The sequence below is a fragment of the Staurois parvus genome, unplaced genomic scaffold, assembly GCF_062004578.1.
Source record: "Staurois parvus isolate SC_StPar_1 unplaced genomic scaffold, SC_StPar_1.0 ptg000380l, whole genome shotgun sequence".
Taxonomy (NCBI): Eukaryota; Metazoa; Chordata; class Amphibia; order Anura; family Ranidae; genus Staurois; species Staurois parvus.
The window spans coordinates 1,487,286-1,502,651 of NW_028318176.1; the positions used below are offsets into that span (position 1 = coordinate 1,487,286).

The 15,366-nt window shown below is 53.9% G+C and overlaps 1 protein-coding gene across 2 annotated transcripts; it reads left to right on the forward strand.

Annotated features, from left to right (window-relative positions):
* Positions 1 to 2,677: 2,677 nt before the first annotated feature.
* LOC149455967 (uncharacterized) lies at positions 2,678 to 10,619 on the forward strand. Of its 2 annotated transcripts, none has more exons than XM_089685619.1 (2): positions 2,678 to 2,796; positions 6,500 to 10,619. In XM_089685619.1, exon 2 carries the CDS (start codon positions 6,568 to 6,570, stop codon positions 7,399 to 7,401), a length of 834 nt encoding a protein of 277 aa, XP_089541745.1. In that variant the 5' UTR covers positions 2,678 to 2,796; positions 6,500 to 6,567; the 3' UTR covers positions 7,402 to 10,619. The 2 variants fall into 2 exon arrangements, with proteins under 2 accessions (XP_089541745.1, XP_089541744.1); XM_089685618.1 differs by lacking the exon at positions 2,678 to 2,796 and adding an exon at positions 2,844 to 3,003.
* The last annotated feature ends 4,747 nt before the right edge of the window (positions 10,620 to 15,366 follow it).

Sequence of the window (15,366 nt, forward strand, 5' to 3'; positions counted from 1 at the left end):
CAGCTGCAGCATGGGGGGGATGGGGAAGTGTGAGCCGTGCTACTGTCCGAGGTCTGGAGCTCCTCCTAAGACTTATCATGAACCTATCCTCGGCTGCAGCATGGGGGGGGATGGGGAGCGGTTAGCCCTGCTACTGTCCATCAGGCAACCGAAACCCCACATGGAACCATCCATAGCTGAGACATGGGCTCTGCTGCTGTTCGGTAGGGTGGGGGTGGTGTTGGTCTCTGCCCTGATCATGGACCCATTCTCAGCTAGAGTGTTTGGGGGGAGGGGGGGAATAGGGAGCAGTGGGCTCTGCTAGCTCCCATGGGCCTTGGAGTGATTCTTCATCCACCACCCTTCATGGACCCACCCTCAGATGAAGCATGGTGGGGGGGGGGGTGGGCTCTGCTACTTTCCATTGCCCTTCATGGACCCACCCTCAGATGAAGCATGGTGGGGGGTGTGGGTGTCGCAAAAACTGCACAAAACAGTGAAGTACGCAGTTCAACCATTTTGTAGGCACCTCCATCTTGGTACGGAGTATATATTGTGTGTCTCATTTCTCATTCTCCTTCCCCATCCCTTCCTGAGAGGCACAGTGACAGATGTGTGTGTGTTAAAAGTGTCACTGGCAGGTAGAGCAGCAGGGGGCCCAGAGCTACAAAGCCCCCCCAGAGAGACAGAGCCTAGCTGCCCAAGAACATGTGTAATTTCTCACTTCGTAACCAAGATAAGGCAGCTTTTCCCAGGAATTGAAAGAGATTGTAACCTCATAAAACCTAGCAACGTAGGTGACAGAATTAAATGAACATTCCTCAAGTCAGTTTGTCCCCTATGTTTCATATCATGAATTATGAAGATGTTGGTTCTAATTCAGAGTCTGCCCGGTGATCCCTCCCTAAACAGAGTATTGGGCAGTTACTCAGAGCCACCCCCCTGCTGGGGGACTTTAAAACACAGGCTAGCAGGCCTAAAAAGTTAAGTTGAAGACTTCTCCCATTTTTTCCATCGTAACAGCGGGAGATCAAAGCACCATTCTGCTCTGCAACTTGGATCTGCTTACATCAGTGGTTCTTAACCTTGTTGGAGGTACTGGACCCCACCAGTTTCATATGCGCATTCACCGAACCCTTCTTAATTGGAAAAATAAAATATGATTTTTAAAATTCAAAACATAGGTATATATTTATACATAGGTGCACAAAATGAACAAAACCGTTAAGAACAAAGAACAAAACCATTAAAACATGATTTTCACACAAAAACAAAAACATAATAATGAATATTTACTGCACGAATCGTATGAGTCAGGTGTGGGTCTTCACCTCCGCAGAACCCGCGAGACTGACTCACCGAACCCCTGGGGTTCGATCGAACCCAGGTTAAGAACCACTGGCTTACATCAAAGGCTTAAATGGCAAGTAACGTAACCCTTTAACTTCCTTCTTATTATCTCTCTGCTGTGCTATGGTTCTTTGTGTGTGTATATATATATATATATCTTAGTTACATCTTTTTCTGTAAATATTTTATTGCACCTGTTTGACTCTTTTAGTAATAAATCTTTCTTTCTGAAAGTGTTAAACTGTTTCTAAAGCGCTTAATTGCAATTTACGAATTCCTGCCTCTAAAGAGACGCTACTGTGTTTGTTTTCTCTGCCCAATCGGCCTGCGGTGACCGTATTGGACAGACGACTTTTCAACCATTACAGTGTATATTTGATAGAGAGTTTCCCCTTTCTTTGTACAAAAAGGGGTGGTGGCAGTGAAGGGTTAGTAGCGTAATTAACCCGACCCAGTAACGATCGCTCAGGCTGACGGCACATCGATCAGTTGACCATTAGCTGGAAAATCGCTGTGTAGGGTGCAGCTGGGTGTGGCATTGTTACGCACGTCACATCGCGGTTTTAGATCGGCCGGTCCTTCGGTCACAAGTTTGGTGAGAAGGTCTGGGGTCTGACGCCGCGATCGTGACAGTGGGCTCTGCTACCTCCCATTTGCTTTGGGGTCATTCTTCATCCAACACCCTTCATGGACCCACCCTCAGATGAAGCATGGTGGGGGGGGTGGGCTGGTATGGGGGTACCTGTTGGGGGTGGAGCCTGGTATGGGGGCGGAGCTATATATACAGAAACTGATAACCACTCTATTATGTTGTGATGAGGGGGTGGAGCTTGCATGTACAGGGGGCGGAGATTGCAGTGTATGGGGGTGGGGCCCCCGGAGAGCAACCTAGAATCACCCCTCCTGGATGAGAGCGCCCCCACTCTGGAGGAAGGAGCACAGGGGCCACAGCAGCATTGCCAGTGTGGAATAGCAGATTGGGTCACGTGACCAGCAGGGACTCCCACCATTGGTGAAGGATCTGTGACCTTTGCCCCGGAGATGGGCTCCTGTGATTGGTCAGGACGGTCCTCCCGGAGAGGAGAGCATACGCCCGCTGCAGGCCTGACATCCAATCATCGCTCAGCTCACATTTCTGTTTTTAGGGTTGCGTACCACTTTAAATCTGCCAGGGGGGCGGAGACTGCCATGTCTGGAGGCGTGGCTATGCTGTAACGGCCGTCCTCTACCTTCGCTAATCCTTATGGGAGGGGCGTAGATTCCTTTGTGGGCGGTGCAATGCAACGGGATGAGATTGGAGGGCGGGGCCTTACTGAGACGATCTCATCCCGGGGGCGGGGCTTTGCAGGATGTAGAGTGACGTGAAGGGGCGGGGATGGAGCGGTATCTTGGGCACATGCGCAGTGTGAACAGAGCGGCGTGGACGCGCACGGGGAGTCGGGAATACAGACGAGGAATCGGATCGAGGTGTGAGAGGCCGGACACCGACTACGAGCACGGGGGGCGGGGCCACTATACGGGGGGGAAAGGTTATGGAGGACCTGGGAGGAGCCGACAAGAGAAAGACGGCAGGGGCGGGGCCTGGGCAACCTCCTGGTCACATGACTGCTGAGTGTTCTTCCAGGAGCCCCAAAATCTGGAGAGAGGAGATGGAGGAGGGGCAAAACCCTGCAGGTAAGGGTGGAGCCAAGATTGGGAAACGCCCACATGATGCCACCCCCCCCCCACAGAGCTGTACTTCCTGTCACATGACACCCCCAGAGCCCTTCCCACATACAGAGCTGTACTTCCGGTCACATGACACCCCAGAGGAACACCCCCAATACAGAGCTGTACTTCCTGTCATGTGACACCCAAGAGCAACACTCCCATACAGAGCTGTACGTCCTGTCACCCCAGAGCCCCGCCCCTCATACAGAGCTGTACTTCCTGTCATGTGACACCCCAGAGCGTCCACCCCATACAGAGCTGTACTTACTGTCATGTGACACCCCAGAGTCCCCGCCCCCAATACAGAGCTGTACTTTCTGTCACGTGACACCCCAGAGTCCCCCCCATACAGAGCTGTGCTTCCTGTCATGTGACACCCCAGAGCGCCCCCCCCCCCATACAGGGCTGTACTTCCCGTCATGTGACACCCCAGAACGCCCCCCCCATACAGGGCTGTACTTCCTGTCACGTGACACCCCAGAGCTCCTCCCCCCCATACAGAGCTGTACTTCCCGTTATGTGACACCCCAGTGCCCCGCCCCACATACAGAGCTGTACCTCCTGTCACGTGACACTTTAGAGCGCCTGCCCCCATACAGAGCTGTACTTCCTTTCATATGGTACCCCCAGAGCTCCGCCCCCCATACAGAGCTGTACTTCCTGTCATGTGACACCCCCAGAGCTCCGCCCCCCTATACAGAGCTGTACTTCCTGTCACGTGACACCCCAGAGCGCCTGCCCCCATACAGAGCTGTACTTCCTTTCATGTGGCAGCCCCAGAGCTCCGCCCCCCATACAGAGCTGTACTTCCTGTCATGTGACACCCCCAGAGCTCCGCCCCCCTATACAGAGCTGTACTTCCTGTCACGTGACACCCCAGAGCCCCCCCCCATACAGGGCTGTACTTCCTGTCACGTGACACCCCAGAGCGCCCCCCCCATACAGGGCTTTACTTCCTGTCAGGTGACACCCCAGAGCCCCCCCCCCATACAGGGCTGTACTTCCTGTCACGTGACACCCCAGAGCCCGCCCCCCATACAGAGCTGTAGTTCCTGTCACGTGACACCCCAGAGCGCCCGCCCCCCCCATGCAGAGCTGTACTTCCTGTCACGTGACACCCCACAGCCCCCGCCCTCCCATACAGAGCTGTACTACCTGTAATGTGACACCCCAGAGTTCCCGCCCCCATACAGAGCTGTACTTCCCATCACACCCCAGAGCCCCCGCTCCCCATACAGGGCTGTACTTTCTGTCACGTGACACCCCAGAGCCCCCGCCCCCCATACAGAGCTGTACTTCCCGTCACGTGACACCCCAGAGCCTCCTCCCTCCCATACAGAGCTGTACTTCCCATCACGTGACACTACAGAGCTGTACTTCCCATCACGTGACACCCCAGAGCCCCTGCCCCCCATACAGAGCTGTACTTCCCATCACGTGACACCCCAGAGCTCCTCCATACAGAGCTGTACTTCCTGTAATGTGACACCCAGAGTCCCCGCCCCCCATACAGCGATGTACTTCCCGTCATGTGACACCCCAGAGCCCCCGCCCCCCATACAGGGTTGTACTTCCTGTCATGTGACACCACAGAGCCTGCCCCCCATACAGAGCTGTACTTCCCATCACGTGACACCCCAGAGCCCCCACCCCCCCATAGAGGGCTGTACTTCCTGTCATGTGACACCCCTGAGCCCCCACCCCCCATACAGGGCTGTACTTCCTGTCATGTGACACCCCAGAGCCCCCCCCCCATACAGAACTGTACTTCCTGTAATGTGACACCCCAGAGCCCCCCCATACAGAGCTGTACTTCCTGTTATGTGACACCCCAGAGTCCCCCCATACAGAGCTGTACTTCCTGTTATGTGACACCCCAGAGCCCCCCCATACAGAGCTGTACTTCCTGTAATGTGACACCTCAGAGCCCCCGCCCCCCATACAGCGCTGTACTTCCCGTCATGTGACACACTAGAGGCCCCCCCCCATACAGAACTGTACTTCCTGTAATGTGACACCCCAGAGCCCCCCCCATACAGAGCTGTACTTCCTGTTATGTGACACCCCAGAGCCCCCCCATACAGAGCTGTACTTCCTGTTATGTGACACCCCAGAGCCCCCCCATAGAGAGCTGTACTTCCCATCACTCCCCAGAGTCCCCGCCCCCCATACAGGGTTGTACTTCCTGTCATGTGACACCACAGAGCCTGCCCCCCCATACAGAGCTGTACTTCCCATCACGTGACACCCCAGAGCCCCTACCCCCCTATACAGAGCTGTACTTCTTGTCATGTGACACCCCAGAGCCCCCCCATACAGAGCTGTACTTCCGGTCATGTGACACCCCAGAGCTTGCAGACACATAAAGGGTCACTCCCCACATCTGTGGCTTCTTACATTGCAGTCAGTGTCTGTGTGTAGAGTTCGGTGTCACATGTCACATGGATGGTCTGAGCAGGCGAGATCTCCAAAGCCTTGAATATAGCAGTCAGTGCTTTTCTGTCAGTAAGAAGTGGAAAGTTCAGGGATCTCTGGATACCAAGCCAAGGTCAGGTAGACCAACAAAGATGGCTGCCCCAATGGCCGGAAGAATTGTCCGGGATACAAAGAAAACCCCCCACAGGTGACCTCGGGGAGTCCAGGCGGCTCTGGAAACAGACAGTGTGATGGCTTCAAGGAGCACAATACAGTAATACTTCAACAAAACTGAGCTGCATGGTGGAGTTGTCAGAAGTCTTTTTTTTGTGTCATTGGCGCAGTAAAGACTTTTTTTCTGGCAACTCCACCATGCAGCTCAGTTTCGTCGTATCATCACATTGTGCTCCTTCACACGACCACACCGTCTAATTCCAGAGCATTTCTCCTGAGGTGACCTAGGGGGTTATGCTTTGTTTCCCGAACAAACACTTGCTGGGTGTGGTGGTGATTTTCCTGGGGGAGGAGTTGTGGGTGGAGTTTTGTATTTCAGACACTTGCTGGGTGTGGTGATAATTTTCCTAGGGGAGGACTTGTGGGTGGAGTTTTGTATCAGACACTTGCTGGGTGGGTGTGGTGGTAATTTTCCTGGGGGAGGAGTTGTGGGTGGAGTTTTGTATCTTCGACACTTGCTGGGTGTGGTGGTGATTTTCCCGGGGAGGAGTTGTGGGTGGGTTTTGTATCTCAGACACTTGCTGGGTGGGTGTGGTGGTGACTTTCCTGGGGGAGGAGTTGTGGGTGGAGTTTTGTATCTCAGACACTTGCTGGGTGGGTGTGGTGGTAATTTTCCTGGGGGAGGAGTTGTGGGTGGGGTTTTGTATCTTAGACACTCGGTGGGCGTGGTGGTGTTTTCCTGGGGGAGGAGTTGTGGGTGTAGTTTTGTATCTCAGACACTTGGTGGGTGTGGTGGTGATTTTCTTGGGGGCGGAGTTGTGGGTGGAGTTTTCCAGGACTGCAGTAACAATGAGTGACCTCTCCCCTACAGGTCCATCTGATACTCAGCTCCTCCCAAAGTCCAGGACTGCAGTTCCTGTGGCCAAGGCTCCCTACCTGATGGAGAATCGTATTCCGCCCCCAATTGGCCAGTTCCTGGATGCCACCACTCATCCCCCCGTAGGTCGTATTGATGGGCGATATCCCGCAGTCATGGGGTCCGTGGAGCCATATTGGAGCGGAAATTTCCTGAGCACCCGACACCCTTCCCCAGCACAGTACACTCTGTCCAATATGGCGGAGTTTAGTAAGGGCGGAGCTTATATGACAGAGTCGAGCAGGATGCGCCCACCAGGGCCCCCAGCCCTCTCAGAGCCTAATGTGGCCTGTTCTCCGGTCCTAACTCCCACTTACTGCTCCAACTGCAAGAATATGTTCGCCACCATTGAAGCCTTCACCAGACACGAGCCCATGCATGCCCTGAGCATCAAGCTCTTCCCGTGTGTGGAGTGCGGTAAGTACTACCGCCACAACACTGCGTTGGTCATCCACCGCCGCACCCACACCGGAGAGAAACCGTACGGCTGCACCGAGTGCGGCAGGCGCTTCAACGCTCGCTCCAGCCTGGTCACTCACGGCAAGATCCATGCCGGCAAGAAGCTGTACAAGTGTTCCGAGTGCGGCAAGTCATTCACCCGGACCGACGACCTCTTCCACCACCAGCTCATACACAACCGAGAGAGGAAGTTCGCCTGCGACGACTGCGGCAAGTGCTTCAAGGCGGAGTCCGAGCTTGCCGCCCACCGCAGGGCGCACCCGGCCGAGGAGCTGTTCCTGTGCTCCGGCTGCGGCAGAGACTTCACACAGTACACCAAACTTCTCCGACACCAGAAGAGTCACCCCCAACCACCGCCTGTCTTCATCACTGGGGAGAGGGTGCTGGCTGACCAGTGAGCCTGAAATACGAAACTATCACAAGGGATCCAATCGTAACATTTGGAAGTCCACATTCATAGTGTTTCTACAACGGAAATGTGGCATTCATTCTAGAGCCTGCTGGCCTTTCCCAGAAGATTCATGCACCAAAGAACAGCTGACATTTTTGCCCAATTTTGGATGGTGGCCCACCCATGGGATAGATCTCCTTACTGTACATGGGACAGTCAGAACCAACCCTCACCACCTGCCCACCCATGGTATAGACCTCCAGAACCAGCCCTCACCACCTGCCCACCCATGGGATAGACCTCCTTACCGTACATGGGACAGTCAGAACCAGCCCTCACCACCTGCCCACCCATGGTATAGACCTCCAGAACCAGCCCTCACCACCTGCCCACCTATGGTATAGACCTCCAGAACCAACCCTCACCACCTGTCCACCCATGGGATAGACCTCCTTACCGTACATGGGACGGTCAGGACCAGCCCTCACCACCTGCCCACCCATGGTATAGATCTCCTTACCGTACATGGGACAGTCAGAACCAACCCTCACCACCTGCCCACCCATGGGATAGACCTCCTTACCGTACATGGGACAGTCAGAACCAGCCCTCACCACCTGCCCACCCACGGTATAGATCTCTTTACCGTACATGGGACAGTCAGAATCAGCCCTCACCACCTGCCCACCCATGGTATAGATCTTACCGTACATGGGACAGTCAGAACCAGCCCTCACCACCTGCCCACCCATGGTATAGACCTCCTTACCGTACATGGGATGGTCAGAACCAGCCCTCACCACCTGCCCACCCACGGTATAGACCTCCTTACCGTACATGGGACTGTCAGAACCAGCCCTCACCACCTGCCCACCCATGGGATAGACCTCCTTGCCGTACATGGGACAGTCATACCAGCCCTCCATACCATATACCGGCCCACCCACGGTATAGACCTCCATACCATACACCGGCCCACCCACAGTATAGACCTCCATACCATATACCGGCCCACCCATGGTATAAACCTCCATACCATACACAGGCCCACCCACAGTATAGACCTCCATACCATACACCGGCCCACCCACGGTATAGCCCTCCACACCATATACCGGCCCACCCATGGTATAGACCTCCATACCATACACCGGCCCACCCACGGTATAGATCTCCATACCATACACTGGCCCACCCACGGTATAGATCTCCATACCATACACTGGCCCACCCATGGTATAGACCTCCATACCATATACTGGCCCACCTACGGTTTAGACCTCCTTACCGTACATGGGACAGTCAGAACCAGCCCTCCATACCGTATACCGGTTTACCCACGGGATAGACCTCCATACTGGCCCACCCATGGGTCACTATTTGGTTGTATGCCGGCTCCTGGGTTTCCATACTCCAGTAAATGTAGCTTGTCTTGTGATCAGTAACTTAAGACATTTAAAACTGATGAGTTGTTGTTGGCTGGAGAGCCGGAGCAGCTTTGTTCGGAAATTGCAGACCCGTAGGATGTGTCATATGTAGACCACAAACATACAACTGTGCCACGTCACCAGAAGGCGAGCTTTCCTCCTAGTCTCCTGTCTCTTTACTGGGCGATAATATTGTAATGGGCATCTTTATAAAGAGGGCTTAGAGTTTTATAGAGAGGATGACGGCCATCTTTAGAAATGAGGCCTAGAGCTCTCCAGTAAGGGAGATGACCATCTTTATATATGAGACCCAGAGCTCTCCAGAGACATAAACAGCCATCTTCATAAACAAGGCCCAGTGCTCTCCAGAGGCATGGATGGCCATCTTTATAAACAAGGCCCAGTGCTCTCCAGAGGCATGGATGGCCATCTTTATAAACAAGGCCCAGTGCTCTCCAGAGACATACATGGCCATCTTTATAAACAAGGCCCAGTGCTCTACAGAGACATAGACGGCCATCTTTATAAACAAGGCCCAGTGCTCTACAGAGACAGACAGCCAGCTTTAAAAACAAGGCCCAGTGCTCTCCAGAGGCGTGGATGGACATCTTTATAAACAAGGCCCAGTGCTCTCCAGAGATGTGGATGGCCATCTTTATAAACAAGGCCCAGTGCTCTCCAGAGGCGTGGATGGCCATCTTTATAAACAAGGCCCAGTGCTCTCCAGAGGCGTGGACGGCCATCTTTATATACAAGGCCCAGTGCTCTCCAGAGGCGGGGACGGCCATCTTTATAAACAAGGCCCAGTGCTCTCCAGAGGTGTAGATGGCCATCTTTATATACAAGGCCCAGTGCTCTCCAGAGACGTGGATGGCCATCTTTATAAACAAGGCCAGTGCTCTCCAGAGACGTGGACGGCCATCTTTATAAATGAGACCCAATTTCCATTGGGGAGTCCTAGTCCCCGAGATACTTCTCCTCTACCTTCCCATTGGGGAGTCCTAGTCCCTGGGATACTTCTCCTCTACCTTCCCATTGGGGAGTTCTGGTCCCCGAGACACAGCAGGAAGTCAGAGAAAATATCTGAACGTGTTATCACCAGGTGTCCCCATTGCAAACCGTCTCCTCTATTCTTCTGGTGACAACTGCAAACGTTGGGGTTCCCCGTCACATTGACCGCCACCGGTTAAATTTCCCCAGAGGGGACACAAACAGCAATAAAAACCTTTCAAAATGAAGGGTGTAGGAGGAACGCCTTGTGGTTCTCGGAGTCAAATGGTCTACTTTATCCAGAGATACAGGAGGAAAACAGCGGGAGACGTGTCCACAAACCAGACACGCAATCCAGGAAATGTTGGCCTCCCACAAGTATCTATGGGGGTCATACAAAGGGTCTCAGATTGGCCGAGGCTCCTTCTGCAGGGGCTTCCACATATTTTGTAAAATATTTCCAAAGAACTACCAGAAGATATTGAAGTATGCCAAATACTCGAGTGTAGACGTGTCAAAGTCTGGTGACCACATCAGGACTAAACACGTCAAGAATGCCAAGTACATCAATAGCCAAAAGCCATTGCTGCCAATGGATTCCCAGGTCCTCGTCGGTCAGGAGAACCTCCCAAACGTCACCCCTGGGGACCTCCTGGCCATCGGACTGTAGCTTTATTATTGCAGATTACTCCATTTTTTTACATGTTATTTTTGTTATTCTTGCTTATTATGTGCACTTGTATATCATGTCTCCTGTGTATTGTTCATGTCCGCACTGCCAATAAAATCCAAAGCACTTGTAGCTGTATGATGGAGGTTCTCCCGTCTTTAAGGTGGGCATGGGGTAAGGGCTTTGCATTTTAGAGTCCATCACAGGTTACGTAATTCTTTTGATGTGTAGATTCCGTATGTGGACAGAGGTAGGCTGTGCCACGGCTTTGTGTTGTACTCAGCAGGTGCAGTACTGGGAGCACCTCTAACTCCAGCTTGGATGGAAAAGGTCCTTCATCAACATCCCGTCACTAGTCTAATGATGTAAGACCAGGGCGGCCTTGTATTTCAAATGAGCAAAATGAAGGTGGCTTTTGCAAGGTAGGATGGGCTTTCAATGGCTCCTAAGCTTTATGGAAACGTCTTTCAACTATGCCAGACCTGTCCACGTACCAACAAAACAGCCCCGGGGGGGGGGGGGGGCCGGGAACATGATGTCAACGTGACGCAGATCCATACAATAGAAGGTATTATACTGTATTTACCTCACCTCCATCGCCCTGTGTCTTCCACCTCACCTCTCCAGTGACCCGTGTCTCCTACATCACTTTAGTGACCCGTATCTCCTACATCACCTCTTCAGTGACCCGTGACTCCTACGTTACCTCTCCAGTGACCCGTGTCTCCTACGTCACCTCTCCATCACCCTGTGTCTTCCACCTCACCTCTCCATCGCCCTGTGTCTTCCACATCACCTCTCCAGTGACCCGTGTCTCCTACATCACCTCTCCAGTGACCCGTGTCTCCTACGTCACTTTAGTGACCCGTGTCTCCTACCTCCCCTCTCCAGCAACCCATGTGTCCTACCTCACTTCTCCAGTGACCCGTGTCTCCTATCTCCCCTCTCCAGTAGCCTGTCTTTTACCTCACCGCTCCAGTAACCCGTGTCTCCTACGTCACCTCTCCAGTGACCTGTGTCTCCTACGTCACCTCTCCAGTGACCCGTGTCTCCTACCTCTCCTCTCCAGTGACCTGTGTCTCTTATCTCCCCTCTCCAGTGGCCTGTGTCTCTTCACTTCTCCAGTGACCCGTGTCTCTTACCTCACCTTTCCAGTGACCCATGTCTCCTATCTCCCCTCTCCAGTGGCCTGTGTCTCTTACCTCACCTCTCCAGTGACCCGTGTCTCTTACCTCACCTCTCCAGTGACCCGTGTCTCTTACCTCACCTCTCCAGTGACCCGTGTCTCTTACCTCACCTCTCCAGTGACCCTTGTTTCCTACCTCCCCTCTCGTGAATTGTGTCTCCTACCTCCCCAGTGACCCGTGTCTCCTACCTCACCTCTCCCATGTCTCCTACCTCTCTTCTCCCATGACCCGTGTCTCCTACCTCCCCTCCCCAGTGACCTGTGTCTCCTACCTCTCCTCTCCCATGACCCATGTCTCTTACCTCACCTCTCCAGTGACACGTGTCTCCTATCTCCCCTCTCCAGTGGCCTGTGTCTTTTACCTCACCGCTCCAGTGACCCGTGTCTCCTACATCACCTCTCCAGTGACCCGTGTCTCCTACGTCACCTCTCCAGTGACCCGTGTCTCCTACGTCACCTCTCCAGTGACCCATGTCTCCTACCTCACCTCTCCAGTGACCCGTGTCTCCTATCTCCCCTCTCCAGTAGCCTGTGTCTCTTACCTCACTTCTCCAGTGACCCATGTCTCTTACCTCACCTCTCCAGTGACCCGTATCTCCTATCTTCCCTCTCCAGTGGCCCGTGTCTCTTACCTCACCTCTCCAGTGACCCGTGTCTCTTACCTCACCTCTCCAGTGACCCGTGTTTCCTACCTCCCCTCTCTCGTGACCCGTGACTCCTACCTCACCTCCCCAGTGACCCGTGTCTCCTACCTCACCTCTCCCATGTCTCATACCTCTCCTCTCCCGTGACCCGTGTCTCCTACCTCCCCTCCCCAGTGACCTGTGTCTCCTACCTCTCCTCTCCCGTGACCCATGTCTCTTACCTCACCTCTCCAGTGACGTGTCTCCTATCTCCCCTCTCCAGTGGCCTGTGTCTTTTACCTCACCCCTCCAGTGACCCGTGTCTCCTACATCATCTCTCCAGTGACCCGTGTCTCCTACGTCACCTCTCCAGTGACCGGGGTCTCCTACATCACCTCTCCAGTGACCCATGTCTCCTACCTCCCCTCTCTCTTGACCCGTGTCTCCTACCTCCTCTCTCCCGTGTCTCCTACCTCCCCTCTCCCGTGACTCCTACCTCTCCTCTCCCGTGTCTCCTACCTCCCCTCCCCAGTGACCTGTGTCTCCTACCTCTCCTCTCCCGTGACCCATGTCTCTTACCTTTCCTCTCCAGTGACCTGTTTCCCCTACTTCCCCTCTTCAGCAGCCCATGTGACTTATGTCATCTCTCCAGTGGCCCGTGTCACCCACCTCACTTTTCCGTCAGAGTTCTGGTGATTCTTTACAGTTTCCAAGTGGGAGAATTCAGAGAAAGTGGTCACCCAAGTCGTGTTCAAGACTTGTATCACATGTGGATGATGGCAAATGAGCTCACCATTGGGCAAGACTATCAGGGACAGGAGGTTCAATTCACCAAGGTGTACCACAAGGACACGGATCTTTATTGTGACTCAGATAAAAATAACTGCCACTTTTTTTTTAAAGAAGGATCTTTATCCCGGTGGATTCTTTTATTTTTCCTTGCCCTAAACGGCTTCTACCTGAGGAGAGTTCACCTTTTTCCACACTGACTTCTACAGGTGGAGAAATTGGTTCAAGTGAACTCGGCTCTACACCATCCAAAATTCACACAACTCGCTTCAGGTCCTTCGAGTCTTCTTCACAAATGGCCAACCTACAGAAGACCTGAGGGGATGAAGGGATGCCGTCCGATGTTCAGGCCTTCAGTTTGGACCTGCTCAATATTCTTCTGTCTGGGCGTGGCAGCAATCGCTATTTAAAGGTACAGTCCCACTTTTCTAGACTCCCCAAGACTCAGCAAATTCTACCACCCAGGTTGGGCAAATCACCCAAAGAGTCTACAGAGTGTACGAGGGCCACTCATTGCTCATTCCATTTATGAACATCTGGGCTGGTGGGCAGCAAACCCCAGGACACCCCAATGGAGGATCACCAGACCCCAGGACTCCCTAATTGAGGATCACCAGACCCCAGGACACATCAATGGAGGATCACCAGACCCCAGGACACACTAACGGAGGATCACCAGACCCAGGACATCCTAATGGAGGATCACCAGACCCCAGGACACCCCGATGGAGGATCACCAGACCCCAGGACACCCCGATGGAGGATCACCAGACCCCAGGACACCCCGATGGAGGATCACCAGACCCCAGGACACCCCGATGGAGGATCACCAGACCCAGTACACCCTAATTGAAGATCACCAGACCCCAGGACACACTAATGGAGGATCACCAGACCCAGGACATCCTAATGGAGGATCTCCAGACCCAGGACACCCCGATGGAGGATCTCCAGACCCCAGGACATCCTAATGGAGGATCACCAGACCCCAGTACATCCTAATGGAGGATCACCAGACCCCAGAACATCCTAATGGAGGATCACCAGACCCCAGGACATCCTAATGGAGGATCACCAGACCCCAGGACATCCTAATGGAGGATCACCAGACCCCAGGACACCCTAATTGAAGATCACCAGACCCCAGGACATCCTAATGGAGGATCACCAGACCCCAGGACACCCCGATGGAGGATCACCAGACCCAGTACACCCTAATTGAAGATCACTAGACCCCAGGACACGCTAATGGAGGATCACCAGACCCAGGACATCCTAATGGAGGATCTCCAGACCCAGGACAACCCGATGGAGGATCACCAGACCCAGGGCACCCCGATGGAGGATCACCAGACCCAGTACACCCTAATTGAAGATCATCAGACCCCAGGACACACTAATGGAGGATCACCAGACCCAGGACATCCTAATGGAGGATCACCAGACCCAGGACACCCCGATGGAGGATCACCAGACCCAGGGCACCCCGATGGAGACCAGACCCCAGGACACCCCGATGGAGGATCACCAGACCCCAGGACATCCTAATGGAGGATCACCAGACCCCAGGACATCCTAATGGAGGATCACCAGACCCAGGACACCCTGACGGAGGATCACCAGACCCCAGGACACCCCGATGGAGGATCACCAGACCCCAGGACACCCCGATGGAGGATCACCAGACCCCAGGACATCTAAAACGGAGGATCACCAGACCCCAGGACACCCCGATGGAGGATCACCAGACCCAGGGCACCCCGATGGAGGATCACCAGACCCCAGGACAACCTAATGGAGGATCACCAGACCCCAGGACAACCTAATGGAGGATCACCAGACCCCAGGACATCTTAAAGGAGGATTACCAGACCCCAGGACACCCCAATGGAGAATCACCAGACCCCAGGACACCCCGATGGAGAATCACCAGACCCCAGGACATCTTAACGGAGGATTACCAGACACCAGGACCCCCCGATGGAGGATCAACAGACCCAGGGCACCCCAATGGAGGATCACCAAACCCCAGGACACCCCAATGGAGGATCACCAGACCCAGGACAACCTAACGGAGGATTACCAGACCAGCACACCCTGACAGAGGATCACCAAACCCAGGGTACCCTAATGGAGGATCACCAAACCTCGACACCCTAATGGAGGATCACCAGACCCCAGGACACCCTGATGGAGGATTACCAGACCCCAGGACACCCTGACGGAGGATCACCAGACCCAGGGCACCCTAATGGACTATCACCAAACCCAGGACACCCTAATGGAG

Excerpts from the sequence above, each read along its gene's own strand:
- LOC149455967 (XM_089685618.1), top strand. The coding sequence starts at position 2,862 with ATGGAGGACCTGGGAGGAGCCGACAAGAGAAAGACGGCAGGGGCGGGG. Across the intron at positions 3,004-6,499 it reads GGAGGGGCAAAACCCTGCAG|GTCCATCTGATACTCAGCTC; the intron begins GTAAGGGTGGAG and ends TCTCCCCTACAG.